At 43.5% G+C, this 14,408-nt stretch overlaps 1 protein-coding gene across 1 annotated transcript in view; it reads left to right on the top strand.

The window, feature by feature from the left end:
- Window positions 1–8,163, top strand: part of LOC311130607 (transmembrane protein 59-like) — a 12,955-nt gene extending 4,792 nt beyond the window's left edge. The window contains exons 5-8 of the mRNA XM_084163391.1: window positions 2,981–3,086; window positions 3,300–3,420; window positions 3,544–3,661; window positions 6,382–8,163. Coding sequence (XP_084019517.1) covers window positions 2,981–3,086; window positions 3,300–3,420; window positions 3,544–3,661; window positions 6,382–6,540 — 504 coding nt within the window. The 3' untranslated portion in view covers window positions 6,541–8,163. The remainder of the gene's footprint in view (window positions 1–2,980; window positions 3,087–3,299; window positions 3,421–3,543; window positions 3,662–6,381) is intronic.
- The last annotated feature ends 6,245 nt before the right edge of the window (window positions 8,164–14,408 follow it).

Genomic DNA, 14,408 nt, shown 5'->3' with positions numbered 1-14,408 from the left:
ACCGTCCTAAAATGACAGGTGGCACCCCCTTGCGGACGAATCCGGGTGGGGGGGGGGTGGCCCCCGCTGGGGGTCTCCCCCAACCCAGCCATGGACCCTCAGCCCGCCCATGTGTGACTCAGGAGCCGTCCCCAGGTTCCCATAGTGAAAACCGTCCAATCAACAGGTGCACGGCTGGGGGGTGTTTGGCCCCCCCTGGGGGTCTCCCCAAACCCGGCCATGGACCCCCAGCCCGCCCAGGTGTGACTCAGGAGCCGTCCCCACCGTGCACCACTGGTAACCCATCCAATCACCAGGTGCACGGCTGGACTTAGTGCAATAAGCTATGGTGACTTGTAGCCTTAGGCGTGATACAAAACAAACAGGAAACGTTAGGAGACCCACTGTGGTAGCGGTTTGTCCACATAATGTAGCAGTTTTACTAAGTTCTCAAAAAGGGCCATTCAAAGGCAACACAGTGCACTACTGGAGTTGAAGTGAATCGGACAAAAATAAATGTATTAGCAAGTTCCTATGAGTTTTCAAGAGTTAGTGAGAGAGCCACCTTGTGGAATAAATTACACTTGGTCTTCATGCAGTGTTCAGTATAACGAGTTTATTTGGGCCAAGTGATTTCTATTTGAATCAGTTCACAGTGGAATTGCTTGTGCTCTCCTTTAGTTAATCAGTCATTTGAAGAAATAAGACTTTTACTTCACTTAGGAGCAAATAGATGTAGGTGTATTTTGCTATGTGATGTGCGAAGGTGATTCCCAAAACGACTTTCAAAAGAACTGAGACTCTATTTCAAAAGCTATTTAGGCTTTAGCTCACAGGGCTAATGTGGTCTTGAGTCACACAAACGTCTGAAGATTGATACCCGGTCCATTACATTTAGAAGGCTAACATAGCACACATAAACCATCTGGGTTCTATATCAATGTGGGTTACCCACTCATATTTCCAAAAGGTTGTGTGTTTGGATGCAACTGTGATCAAAGCAGCTTCTCTGATTGCTCCAGGCAAGCCACCTGTGTCTGAGGGAGGCGGTTTGAGTCCCAGTCCCACAAGTGGCAGATTCTCCCTTCCTCAGCTCCCTTTAGCTGTATCTCAGACAATGGGCTGTGCTCCAGCTCGGGGAACATCCATCCCTCTCCTGCCCACATTTGACATGGGTTAAGTGGCAGCCTCCTTCTTAATCCTGCTTTTTCATGCCATCCTAGCCTCCCAGTGTTTCAGGAGTGCTCCTCCAAGGTAATCAGGGAAAATCAAGCTGTTTCCTCTGGGCTGAGAGGGAGTAAACACAGCCGACAGGCCCCTCTCATCACTGATTGGGGTAGAGCGCTTGTTTGGAAAAGGGGTTGGCGTCTTGTTTCAATTCCATCCGCGTCCAACATTCACATGATGCAGGGTCCCCTTGAAGGAACAGGGACATACATAGATACTACCTCTATGACATCCCCCTCCCTAAGAAGAAAGTGAGCCCAAATAACCCAAAAATACCAAATAAGGGAAGGGAGATTGTTACATTGGAAAATGATCCCTCCTCCCTGTTGCTCTTTGTGCCTCTATAGCCAGAGCACCTTTGGCATTCTGTGGCATAATGCATGACAGATGTACATCAGGAGGCAGGCCTACGTTTACTGATACAGATTTCTAGTCTGTAGCCAATAACTACTAACATCCTCAGATGTTCACTCTTCTCTTCCCATTGCCTTTCCCCCCAATATTACACCTGGATCCAATGCACTCCGTAAAATCATTGGCGTCGATAAAACTGGTTGTGAAATGACTTGAATATCTATGACCTTTTGTAAGACCAAGCCTTATTCTCTACCACATAGGTCATCTCAGTTAAATAACTACATCTGACCAACTTATTTTCTGCTTTCTTCGTTTTCTCTTTGTTTGAGATGTGTTTAGACTCTTATCTCAAATTCATTGACCCGTAGACTATTCAAACGCTGATTGGTACATTTTCTTTTCAGTTTTCATAACTATGCATGGACCTGTGTGTCAAGATTTTGATTGTATGACTTAATTTACCTTTTTCTTATTTAAAAAAATGACTTCCCCTGTCTTCACATCTTGTTATTGGGAAAGGTTCAGTAGAGGGTAACCAAAATCCTATTTTAATGAGTTCTCCAGGGGGAGCCAGAAACGCAGTCTCCATATTGAAAGGCACAATCATGCCTCTGCTGACAGAGCTGGGTCAATGTGTGTGTGTGTGTGTGTGTGTGCGCGCCTACTTGAATGTGTGTGTGTATAGACATAGGGATTAACCCTGTCTTCACTCTAAGTTATTTACTTTCGCTCACATACTGTAGTGCACAATTGCTGTTTTTAAGGCCTCTTTTCACAGACACGTTCTCCAGTCAAGTGACCTTTTCACTCCCCTCAGAGAGAGTGAATGGGGGGGCTCTTGAGCAGCCAACCAGGACAGACTCAGCAATGGGCAACCAGGGAGTCCTTTAATGAAGTTAGAGAGAAAGAAATGCTGATTTAAAACTCCACCTGTGTGCCAAAGAACAATCTATACAATCTGCTCTATACAATCGACACCTCAGGAGGGCTCAGAGCCACCTGAACAGCCATTATAAGGTGTGATTAAGTGGTTTTATTTTTGTACTGTTTGGTAGTTTGGAAGTACTGTTTTGTACTGTTTGGTAGTTTGGAAGTCTATCTGGCTTAATTTGACAGATGGCTGAGGTACACAGTGCCAGGCTTGCAACGGCACACATTTTGTAAAAATGCAATGTTCTCCTATAATCATTGAGTCCTCTCTTTGTTTGAGTTCATGTGGCAGTATTCTCTATATCTAAGTCTGCAGTTGTGTGTATTTCTCCCTGTCGTGTTTAGCTGTTCATTGAGTATTCTTAGTCCAGACTTCATTATGGTCTAACCTCACTGTGTAAAACATACATTTTTCTGTCACTTTTTCAGTGAATTACTGTGTGTAATTACTAGTGCCTGAAATGACTTTGTTTGTTGTTCCTACCAGAGCCAACCGGAGATCGAGTACACTCTGCCGGAGCTGCAGGCTCCCCGCTCCAATGTGGCAGACAAGCCTTGGCCACAGGTCCACTCCCACACACAGAGACCCCATGGTGAGACACCAACCGCATGCAGCGTTGTGGCATGCAGCTCTGTTACACACCGAGACCCATAATGTACAAATCATAATAAGACCTGTAGGGTATATAGTATACAATGCATTAAAGGAGGATTACATTGAATTGAATATGCTTTATTGATCTCCAGAGGGGTGAAATTAGGTTACATTTGTTACACTTCCTCACAAAGTGTTCACCTATGTGCAGGTGTGAAAGGACATGGGGAGAAGGGAGCAGCCAAGGCGGGAGGCAAGGGGAAGCACCCAGCAGTCCAGCAACATACAGAGGACCCCACCATTGAGCATGACTTCCTGGGTTGCATGTCAAGGTGACAAAAAATATTGAAGAAGAACAGTCGTCTGCCCAAATCCACCCATTTGGTGCTCTCTGATTTAGAGGCCCTCTGAGTTGTAGGACCTGTATCATCACCTAACCCTCCCCTTTCTCTCAGGCGCTCTGGGCTGCCTCGTTGGATCCTGGCTGCCTGTCTCTTCCTGTCCATCATGGTGATGTTGTGGCTGAGCTGTGCCAGCCTGGTCACTGCACCAGAACAGCACATCACAACAGAGGTAAACACAGCACCAGAACAGCACATCAAAACACAGGTAAACACAGCACCAGAACAGCACATCAAAACAGAGCACCAGAACAGCACATCACAACACAGGTAAACACAGCACCAGAACAGCACATCAAAACACAGGTAAACACAGCACCAGAACAGCACATCAAAACAGAGCACCAGAACAGCACATCACAACACAGGTAAACACAGCACCAGAACAGCACATCACAACATTTACATTTTTACATTTTAGTCATTTAGCAGACGCTCTTATCCAGAGCGACTTACAGGAGCAATTAGGGTTAAGTGCCTTGCTCAAGGGCACATTTACGTCATTTAGCAGACGCTCTTATCCAGAGCGACTACAAATTGGTGCATTCACCCTATAGCCAGTGGGATAACCACTTTACAATTATACTTTTTTTAAAATTTATTTATTTTTTATTTGGGGGGGGGGGGGGGGTAGAAGGATTACTTTATCCTATCCCAGGTGTTCCTTAAAGAGGTGGGGTTTCAAATGTCTCCGGAAGGTGGTGAGTGACTCCGCTGTCCTGGCGTCGTGAGGGAGCTTGTTCCACCATTGGGGTGCCAGAGCAGCGAACAGTTTTGACTGGGCTGAGCGGGAACTATGCTTCCGCAGAGGAAGGGGAGCCAGCAGGCCAGAGGTGGATGAACGCAATGCCCTCGTTTGGGTGTAGGGACTGATCAGAGCCTGAAGGTACGGAGGTGCCGTTCCCCTCACTGCTCCATAGGCAAGCACCATGGTCTTGTAACGGATGCGAGCTTCAACTGGAAGCCAGTGGAGTGTGCGGAGGAGGGGGGTGACGTGAGAGAACTTGGGAAGGTTGAACACCAGACGGGCTGCGGCATTCTGGATGAGTTGTAGGGGTTTAATGGCACAGGCAGGGAGCCCAGCCAACAGCGAGTTGCAGTAATCCAGACGGGAGATGACAAGTGCCTGGATTAGGACCTGTGCCCCTTCCTGTGTAAGGCAGGGTCGTACTCTCCGAATGTTGTAGAGCATGAACCTGCAGGATCGGGTCACCGCCTTGATGTTAGCGGAGAACGACAGGGTGTTGTCCAGGGTCACGCCAAGGCTCTTCGCACTCTGGGAGGAGGACACAACGGAGTTGTCAACCGTGATGGCGAGATCATGGAACGGGCAGTCCTTCCCCGGGAGGAAGAGCAGCTCCGTCTTGCCAGGGTTCAGCTTGAGGTGGTGATCCGTCATCCATACTGATATGTCGGCCAGACATGCAGAGATGCGATTCGCCACCTGGTTATCAGAAGGGGGAAAGGAGAAGATTAGTTGTGTATCGTCAGCGTAGCAATGATAGGAGAGGCCATGTGAGGATATGACAGAGCCAAGTGACTTGGTGTATAGGGAGAAAAGGAGAGGGCCTAGAACTGAGCCCTGGGGGACACCAGTGGTGAGAGCACGTGGTGCGGAGACAGCTTCTCGCCACGCCACTTGGTAGGAGCGACCGGTCAGGTAGGACGCAATCCAGGAGTGAGCCGCGCCGGAGATGCCCAGCTCGGAGAGGGTGGAGAGGAGGATCTGATGGTTCACTGTATCAAAGGCAGCAGACAGGTCTAGAAGGACAAGAGCAGAGGAGAGAGAGTTAGCTTTAGCAGTGCGGAGAGCCTCCGTGACACAGAGAAGAGCAGTCTCAGTTGAATGACCAGTCCTGAAACCTGACTGGTTTGGATCAAGAAGGTCATTCTGAGAGAGATAGCAAGAGAGTTGGCTAAAGACGGCACGCTCAATAGTTTTGGAAAGAAAAGAAAGAAGGGATACTGGTCTGTAGTTGTTGACATCAGTGGGATCGAGTGTTGGTTTTTTGAGAAGGGGTGCAACTCTCGCTCTCTTGAAGACGGAAGGGACATGGCCAGCGGTCAAGGATGAGTTGATCAGCGAGGTGAGGTAGGGGAGAAGGTCACCGGAGATGGTCTGGAGAAGAGAGGAGGGGATGGGGTCAAGCGGGCAGGTTGTTGGGCGGCCTGCAGTCACTAGTCGCAAGATTTTATCTGGAGAGAGAGGGGAGAAAGAAGTCAAAGCATAGGGTAGGGCAGTGTGAGCAGGACCAGCAGTGTCATTAGACTTAACAAACGAGGATCGGATGTCTTCAACCTTCTTTTCAAAGTGGTTGACAAAGTCATCCACAGAGAGGGAGGAGGGGGGGGGGGGGGACAACACAGGTAAACACAGCACCAGAACAGCACATCACAACACAGGTAAACACAGCACCAGAACAGCATCACGAAAAACCTGTGTCATATTGGCAAACTCTGTCTTTTAGATGAAAAATAGCTAACCGTCTATGTAACTTAATTTCCCATTTGTTAGATTAATTGTTAACTCACTGAAGTGTTACTTTAAAGCTGGAATCTGCATTAGGGGAAACAGAGCCACCAAACATTTGTTATTGTTTTTGTTTTGTTAATGAAATGGAGGAGAGTAGCATCCAGCATCCTGATAGAAAAATTGCAATTCATACTCTGCTGTTCTATCGCGCATGCAATGGTGTGCATGATGTCCTAGGGAAACAAACATTTTTTATTGTTTGAAGTAATTTCTTTGTTGTTGTAAGATCGCAAATGGATGTGGCAGTTTCACCATTACTGATTCCAGCTTTAACATGTGTTTGCCTGAGAGGGAATTAGGCCTAGAGACAATGGGAACATTTCTATCAATTTGAATGAATAACTGATTCCTTTTTCCAGCTGAGCATCAACGGAGACAAGGAGTTTCTGGATGACGTCCAGAAGGTCAACCCCTACCTTCTGACCCCTGTGATTGCTGTAGCCATCGACCAACCAGAGGAGAGCGAGGAAGCGGGACCACTGCCAGTCAAGGTTGACCTCAACAAGACATCACTTTAGGGGACCAATGGGATCGGCTCTCTGGTTTCTAGGGTAACCATTTCGTAAAAATCTCCCTCAGTAAAAGAGGGGAACAGAAACACACCAACACACACACCAGATTTTTTATACACACATGGCACCATCCCTTCACAACATATTTGTCCCGTCAGAATTTCTAGTTTCAATAACAAGTCCGACCATCAGATCTTAGCCTGTTGTGCTTGTCTCTGCATAGAATACAGATTTTCTAGATCCCTAGTGACCATTGTTAAATCTCACTAAGAGTGTGGAGATCAAGTTGTCACCACCTTCTTGTATCTATCATTTTGTATTTGACAATGCAATTGCTTAAGGCTTATTTAATGGACAGTGTAACTATTAAATGTTGTTACTTAGATCTGCCTGTGAGGGAGTCAAGGAGAACAGGTGAATGTGTGAAGAAAGCCTTCCAGGCTTTTGATGTCAAGGGATAAAAAATAAAGGACACACAGGGATTCAAATTCAAGGTGAATAAAACATTTCCTCATTCTCTTACCTACTCTTGGAATTAATTTGTGACTTACAGAGAGAGAAAAGGTATGGAGATGTTCAAAATGCTTTGAAAGCTATCTTGTGAACGCTGCAGGAGACAATGGCTACCAGTGTTCACCTTTGATGATAATCACTGATATCAACTTTGTAAAGCAACTATCACCTAAGAGAAGCAAATACACTCTAGAAATTATAGATCTCAAAGAGAATTCTCAGATCAGATGAAACACCCCATTTAATTGAATTCTGACATTTGGCAAATAAAGGAATTGTGCTCAAATTATGTTGGCTGGCACACCCTCAGCTAACTGTGTGTGTGTGTGTGTTTGTGTGAGTGAATGTGCACACGGCATATGCATGTGTGTGTGAGCAAAATAAAAACAGCACTTGGTGCTGAATTAAACTGGAATTGAACCGCCCACTCAGAATGAGAATTATTGTATGTATTTATTCATGCCTTTGTGTATTTATTCAGAACCAATAACATAAGGTACCTGTTTAATAGTGTCATCAAAGTGCCATGTAAATGCTAATGTATCCAAATCTATCCTATTGCTACAACTGTAATACAACAATGTACCCCCTTTTCCACATATGAAAAGAGACATGCAGGAAGACTAATATTACTATATCTCCTTAAGGGTTAGGCCTATTAGCTCTTAAATGTACCATGTGCTTTCTAATAGTAGACTGTTTTGTATGCTATAGGAGCACATAATGACAGGGATGACCAATGGGATGCTCAATGCAAGGCTTTTAAAATAGACCTTTGTTATCGAGTAACACAGTCAATGAGATTTCAGTTCTCTCCTCAGTGATTTTGATGTCCAGTAAAGCTATATTTTCCTTTTGCCTACTCACAGTGCATGCTAGTATGCTACACCACTTTAAATAACCATCTCAGAATGGCAGGAAACTAATGTAGACGTGTGATTTTTGTGTTTCTATTTAAATGTTGAATAGAATGTTATGATATTAGGTTACAGCTTAATGTAGAATGTGATAGGAGTTTCAAACTGTAACATTTCCTTTTTATCTGTTTGTTTTCAATGAAATAATGCATCGCTATGACATGATGAATAAAGTGTGTTCATGGTAAACATAATGGAGATTACTTTGTGGGTTTTATGTCAGTACACATACACGTATCTCATCTACAGTATGCATTATCAATTATGGAAGGACTTGTAGTCCCATTAAAAATGTAAGATGTTCTTTAAGACATTCTTATACCGTATTCATTTAAGACATATTTCCACTTTCTTCCATACATTCAAATTGTTAATGGAGGATATGAAATATCAACAACATAATCACATAGCACTACGTCATACTAGCTAGTACAGTATCTTCCATTTGTCAATTCACTAATGTTCTATTTTGGTTGTAAAAACTTCCAACATTTTTCGTGTACATGATCTCCCCAGAATCTCATTGTTTCTGTGTGCTATTTCAGAGTCTCTGTGCTCCCAAGTGAGGGAACCCCACCAAATGCATCTGGAACTCATTAGAAACCCTTCTGTCCAGACAAAAGACAAACGCACAGCCCTGGGTGGCTGAAATGTTTTATTTCCCTCTCACTCTGCTGTAGGGCAACTTATTTTGTTTTCTGTAGCTTGTACACAGGGCTACTAATTCAGAATGAACTCCTAATGATGGAGATGGATCATTATACACTTATGAATGAATGGAAAATCTCAAGGCGATTGTCATATTTATCCACATGGTGGCGCCTAAAGCTCCTCATTGGTTTCATTGTGTCTGTTTTTAGCTGTTCGTTTTGCCTTGTGACTCTCCTGATTCAGAATATACTGTCTGTACACTGTCTGCAAGTAATTCAATCTTCCACCGGGTTACATTATACAAGGGCAACAGGTAGCCTAGCGGTTAGAGCGTTGGGGCAGTAACCGAAAGGTCGCTGGTTTGAACACCCAAGCCAACAAGGGGAAAAATCTGTCTATTTGCCATTGAACAAGGCACTTAGCCCTAATTTGCTCCAGGGGCGTCATACTACTCTGGCTGACCCTGTAAAAACAACACATTTCACTGCACCTATCTGGTGTATGTGACAATACAATTTATTAATATATAATGTATTCTTGTTTGACTTGTGATATCTGAGAGGCTATGATTCTCCGGTGAGAATTTCAAACCTGTCTTTTACTGTGTGCTGAATGCTGATGTTGTGCACATTTTCACATTAGAAATGCACTCAATCTCATCTTCTACTGTGAGTATTTTACTCTTCCACAAATCTTTAAACTCATTTGGTGTAGAATGCAAGCAACACCTAAACTACAGTACCCTATCTGTACTCCTGGCCACTGGGCACGTTTGGATGACCTTTTATCTTTGCTGTGACAGCATCATATCTTTCAATTATGGTGTGAATTTGGCCCTCCTCTGTTCTGTCTCCACAAGATGGTGTAAGTTGGCTTAGAAACGGCGACAAATAGAGAAATATGTCAAAATTATCATGTTGCTGTGTCCATCTCAGTGTGTCCATGTGTCAATAATTTGATAAACCTTTTTTTTTTTTTTACTAACAAGATACCATAGTTAATTGTGCATATAGGAAATGCACTGGAGGAAACATTAACAGATCCTTTAAGTTTTTATACCACTTAAACCAGGAGTAGGATTTTATCATCTTCTATGGCAGTAAAACGTTACAAATAAATGTATTTGAATTGAACTCAATTTTAATCTTACACTTATGGCTCTGAGTAAAGATTTCATATCAATCATAATGATCCTCAAAAAGAGCCATGGTTGATTAATCTCTACAGCTATTCCAATATTGTCTTTGTGTGTTTCTCCTCTGGCTTCCTCCACTTCATAGATATTAATGTCCTCCTATTTGCAAGATGTCCATTTGCTCACACTTATTCCATCTGCATAATCGGCAGCCAGGCTGTGTGAATATTAGACATTGAGAAAGCAATGTGTCGTGGTGCATATTTAAACATGTCCCCCAGCCTCGTCATGGCCCATAATGAGGAGAAGACATTCTCCCTCATAACTTGAGAAGAAGCCTATTTGCAGTGGAGGGATGAGTCACTCTGGAGGCTGTCTTGGCTCTTGATGCAGCCAGTGCAGTGTGCAAACAATGCCACCCGACTCCCATTCAGCGGCACACAGGGGCTGAGAGCCGCCTCAATGTGCTGATTGTCTCCCATATGTTCAGGGACTCTATAGACTAAACCCTGCATCCTATTGTAGCGCCACTCCAATAACGTGACCCATCCGCGCTCTATCTGGAATGAATGAGGCGGACTGCAGCTGGGCTCCCATTGATAACAATGTCAGATGACTAGGCCTGGTGAAGGGGAGGACACAGAGATCACAGGCGCTGATGCCTCACGCCAGAAAACGCTCCTTGGTGGGCGTCAAACCGCACAGGGTATCTGATCTGGCTAAAAATATCCAGGTTTCTGCGTAGGCATTGAGGAAGAGAAACAACACAAGAAAGGAGTTGGGTGCTCTTTTCATTTGTGAAATAGGCTCTTTAATGCAAATACATTCTGCTGACTTCCCTGGGTCTGTTGACATAGAAAGATAATCTGTGATTGTTATGGTCTTTAGGGTTTTTGCCTTGGCTTACAATCGTTTGAAACTGTGAAATGTGACCTCCCGGAAATAATACCCTCCACAGTACCTAATTCAACATCCATGAGCAGCAGATTGTATACGTCTGCCTGTCTGTCTAATAGGGGGTGAAAAGCTGTTTGGGTTGTACAAATCCATGTTGGTTCAATTAACATGGAGCACTGCCTTGTTAGTCTCCGCTAACAGCTGTGTGTCTGACGACAGAGCCTACAAGCCTGGCACACCAGGCTACCAACTTGGGGGTGGCACTGGCGTCTTACCCAAACATGAGCTCTAAAATGATCAACTCTAGTGTCTGCATTACTGTGAGTCAGACACAGGGGGAGCCACGGATCCAGGTTTGAGCGCTGCTCCTTACATTAGTTCTTAGGGGTTGGAGGCACTAGGCTTCTTCCACAGGCTCTCTCTCTCCTCTCCTCTCTCCTCTCCTCTCTCCCTCTCCTCTCTCCCTCTCATCTCCTACCCCCTCTCTCCTCTCCTCTCTCCTCTCTCCCCTCTCCCTCTCCTACTCCCTCTCTCCTCTCCTCTCCTCTCCTCTCCTCTCCTCTCCTCTCCTCTCCTCTCCTCTCCTCTCCTCTCCTCTCCTCTCCTCTCCTCTCCTCTCCTCTCCTCTCCTCTCCTGTCCTCTCCTCTCCTCTCCTCTCCTCTCCTCTCCTCTCCTCTGAAGGCAGAGCTGCTCTCTTATCTGGTCAAACCTGCTGCAGCTGGAGCCAACCTGCAGTGCATTAAACAGCACAGCCCACCACCGCACACACACAGCACAACTGGACAGGACTGGAGAAACCAACAGAATAATGAGAAGGGAAGAAGGGAGAGATAAAGAGAGATACAGAGAGAGGTGGACGTAGAGACAGAGATTGAGGGGAGGGATGCCTGTGCTATGTGGTCATGCTTTATGTGACATTTGGGAGATTGTATAGCGTTTGTTGTTTAGTCGATTGCGAGGGTATCCTGTAGTTTTACATCTTCATCGTGTTCTGGCTGATGCTTTTGTGTTTTGTGTTGATTGAGACCAAGGAGATTCTCAGGTGTCCGGCTCTGTCTAAACTCGGCATTGGCAACTCCATGCAAACTAACTTGTGATCATAAAAAGGAAATAGTTAAGCCATATCAAAACAGTCAATAGGTTTCAGAGAACCTCTGCTCCTAATGCGAGGATTAGCGCTGCCTCCATATTAGAGCAGAACTTGTGACAAAATAAAAACAATCTCTCTCATCAGGTCAAGACAGGCCACAGCCACTAGGTGGCCGACTCAATAGATGTGTGAAGTTTGAGATTTACAGTGGATTATGTTGTTTCTACTGGTATCCTGTAAAGACAGGCAATGACATCTGGATAGATTTTATCTCTATAGCTATATTTGAAAAATTATAGTTACTCCTAAATGGTCATTGGATCTACAATGTAATTACAATGTAACACGAAAGGCCTGTGTTGAGGATGAGGAGACTCCACTTCCCTGTACTTCTAGGTGTAGTTAAAGCACCGTGGACAAGAAAACAAAAAACAACATCCCTGGATATTTCATTGATAAGACAATACCAGGGATAGATGATGACAAGTGGTGAGTGTATGGGACATCCGAACATGTTTAGGGACTGATGTGACCTCACGGATAATATGGGTAATAATAAGGGACCAGGAGTTTTTCATGGTCAGTTCACAGGGAAAACTCTTGACCCTAGTAACAGCTCCTGACATTTCTCTCAGGGTACAAATTTAGGGGGAGTGTTTTCCATAATTCAGTGTGGGCTATAATCAATCGCTGAGTGAGGAGCAGTTTTTAAGGAGAGTAATACCTTGAAATTGCTATGTAACTATTCAAATATGTGACTCTGAGTAGTTTGGTGGACACATTCTGTCAGTTCCAATTAAAATAAGCTGAGACATTGTATACATTTCAATTGTGGCCATACACAGGTGCACATCATGCCTGTGAGCTGGAGTCTAATCTGTCAACATAGGCTACATGGGTGCTAGGCTACTATATAATATGTCCTGGTACTGCAAAGATTAGTATTGTCTGATGATAGACAGTTCAGTTTTTGTACAAAGTTTGTACAAAGTTACATTTACAGGGAAAGTTAGAAACACATCTCGCTCTCTCCCACATACGATCTATACAGTTATGACAAGATAGTTTGGTAACAACAAATCCAGTTTAATTTTAACCCGTATTTGCGATCTTCTTCCTACAGCATAGGCTAAACATCTGTATTAAACAATTACAATTCCTATTCGATTTTAACTCCTACACGCATGTACATACGTATGGATAGACAGACTACATTGTACGGATGCTACTCGGACTATTAAACTCCAAGCTGCCCGACACACCACTCTCCAAACTCTGCGCACAGGCATGAGTTGACGGTTTCAAGCTACCCTCTCTGTGAATTGATTCTACTATGAGCATACTCGAATCTGCGCTTTTTTGAGCGGGGTGTGTATTACTAATCTAAAGTCTATCTCTTCGTTTATGACCAACAAATAATATCAGGATAGTAAACTATTTAATAATTATGTTATAAACCTAATTTTGTTTTACTGATGGCCAAAGTAATAATGTTTTAAACGGTTATCTCTCGGGTTTCTTATTCCTCATAGCTTCTGTACCCCGCTTCGAAAAATGGAACGTTCCACAATTTATTCCAGGGAAAGACTGACAGTTTTTTGGGTCATGAAGCAGCTGTTCAAGTCAGCGTCCATTCCTCCCTCCGCTGGAATAAGAAATTAGTCAATTTGAAAGTAAATAACTAAAGCCTTTAGCTGATAAGGGGGAATTATAGAATAGTGTGCAGCCTCGATTTTACGGAGAAAATGGTCCAAACATTAAAGCCAATAAGTATGATTTTGTTCCTATATAGCCTACCATCAAATTATGGAACATATTGTGAGAGTTTATTATCAGCATATGAAAAGAGCTGCCATCCCGTAATCATAAGTATAACCTATTGAACATAATAACATATGCCCTCTGTGTTTATACACTGATAGTATCATTGTTGTAACAATATCATATCATACCATAATGCATTGAAGAATTAAGTAAATATGATATTGAAGGTCACATATTCTGGACCAATAATTATGGAGTAGTGATTGTTGGAATTATTGGGAGCCTTTGATAATATGAATTTGTTAATTTCACTGATTCCTTGTGGTTCCTGAAATATTCACAGCTCTTAGCTGCAAGTGTGACAATAATTTGATTGATGGGAGCAATATATTACTAAGAGGTGGTCTTTGTATGATGTCACTAATGCATATTTCTTTAAGTCATTTACTGGTCTTTATTGCTTTATACAAACATATTACAGAGAATTAATAAGTTGGCCTAATGATATACTGTACACTGAAATCCAGTCACTAATCGTTTTGACCTTACACAGTGGGTGCTTTGTAAATGGCCATGTCTGCCCCATGACACAATATGTATAGGCCTACCACCCCCATTCTTTTTTTACAATGTATTTTCAATACTGCCATAATGTTATCAAACTTCTTTCACTTTTCACTGATATTTGTTTTTCTTAAAGTTTGAGAGATCGTGGATTGAAACAGTAATATAGGAGCATTTTCATCTTACAACAAGATGCTCTGTCTGGTGTCTCAACATGTGCTTGGTTTTCAATGGACTGTTATGACATAGTAACTGGCAAGTCTCAGATCATTTTCATAATAGAGAAGTAACCATTACTAAGAAATGGATTCAAGCTCATGGTCATGGCAATGGAATTTATCA

This window comes from Coregonus lavaretus (genome assembly GCF_964263955.1).
Source record: "Coregonus lavaretus genome assembly, chromosome: 6".
In the NCBI taxonomy this organism is placed as follows: domain Eukaryota; kingdom Metazoa; phylum Chordata; class Actinopteri; order Salmoniformes; family Salmonidae; genus Coregonus; species Coregonus lavaretus.
Note: the sequence above shows the minus strand (reverse complement) of the source record. Positions and strands in the feature narration are given on the sequence as shown.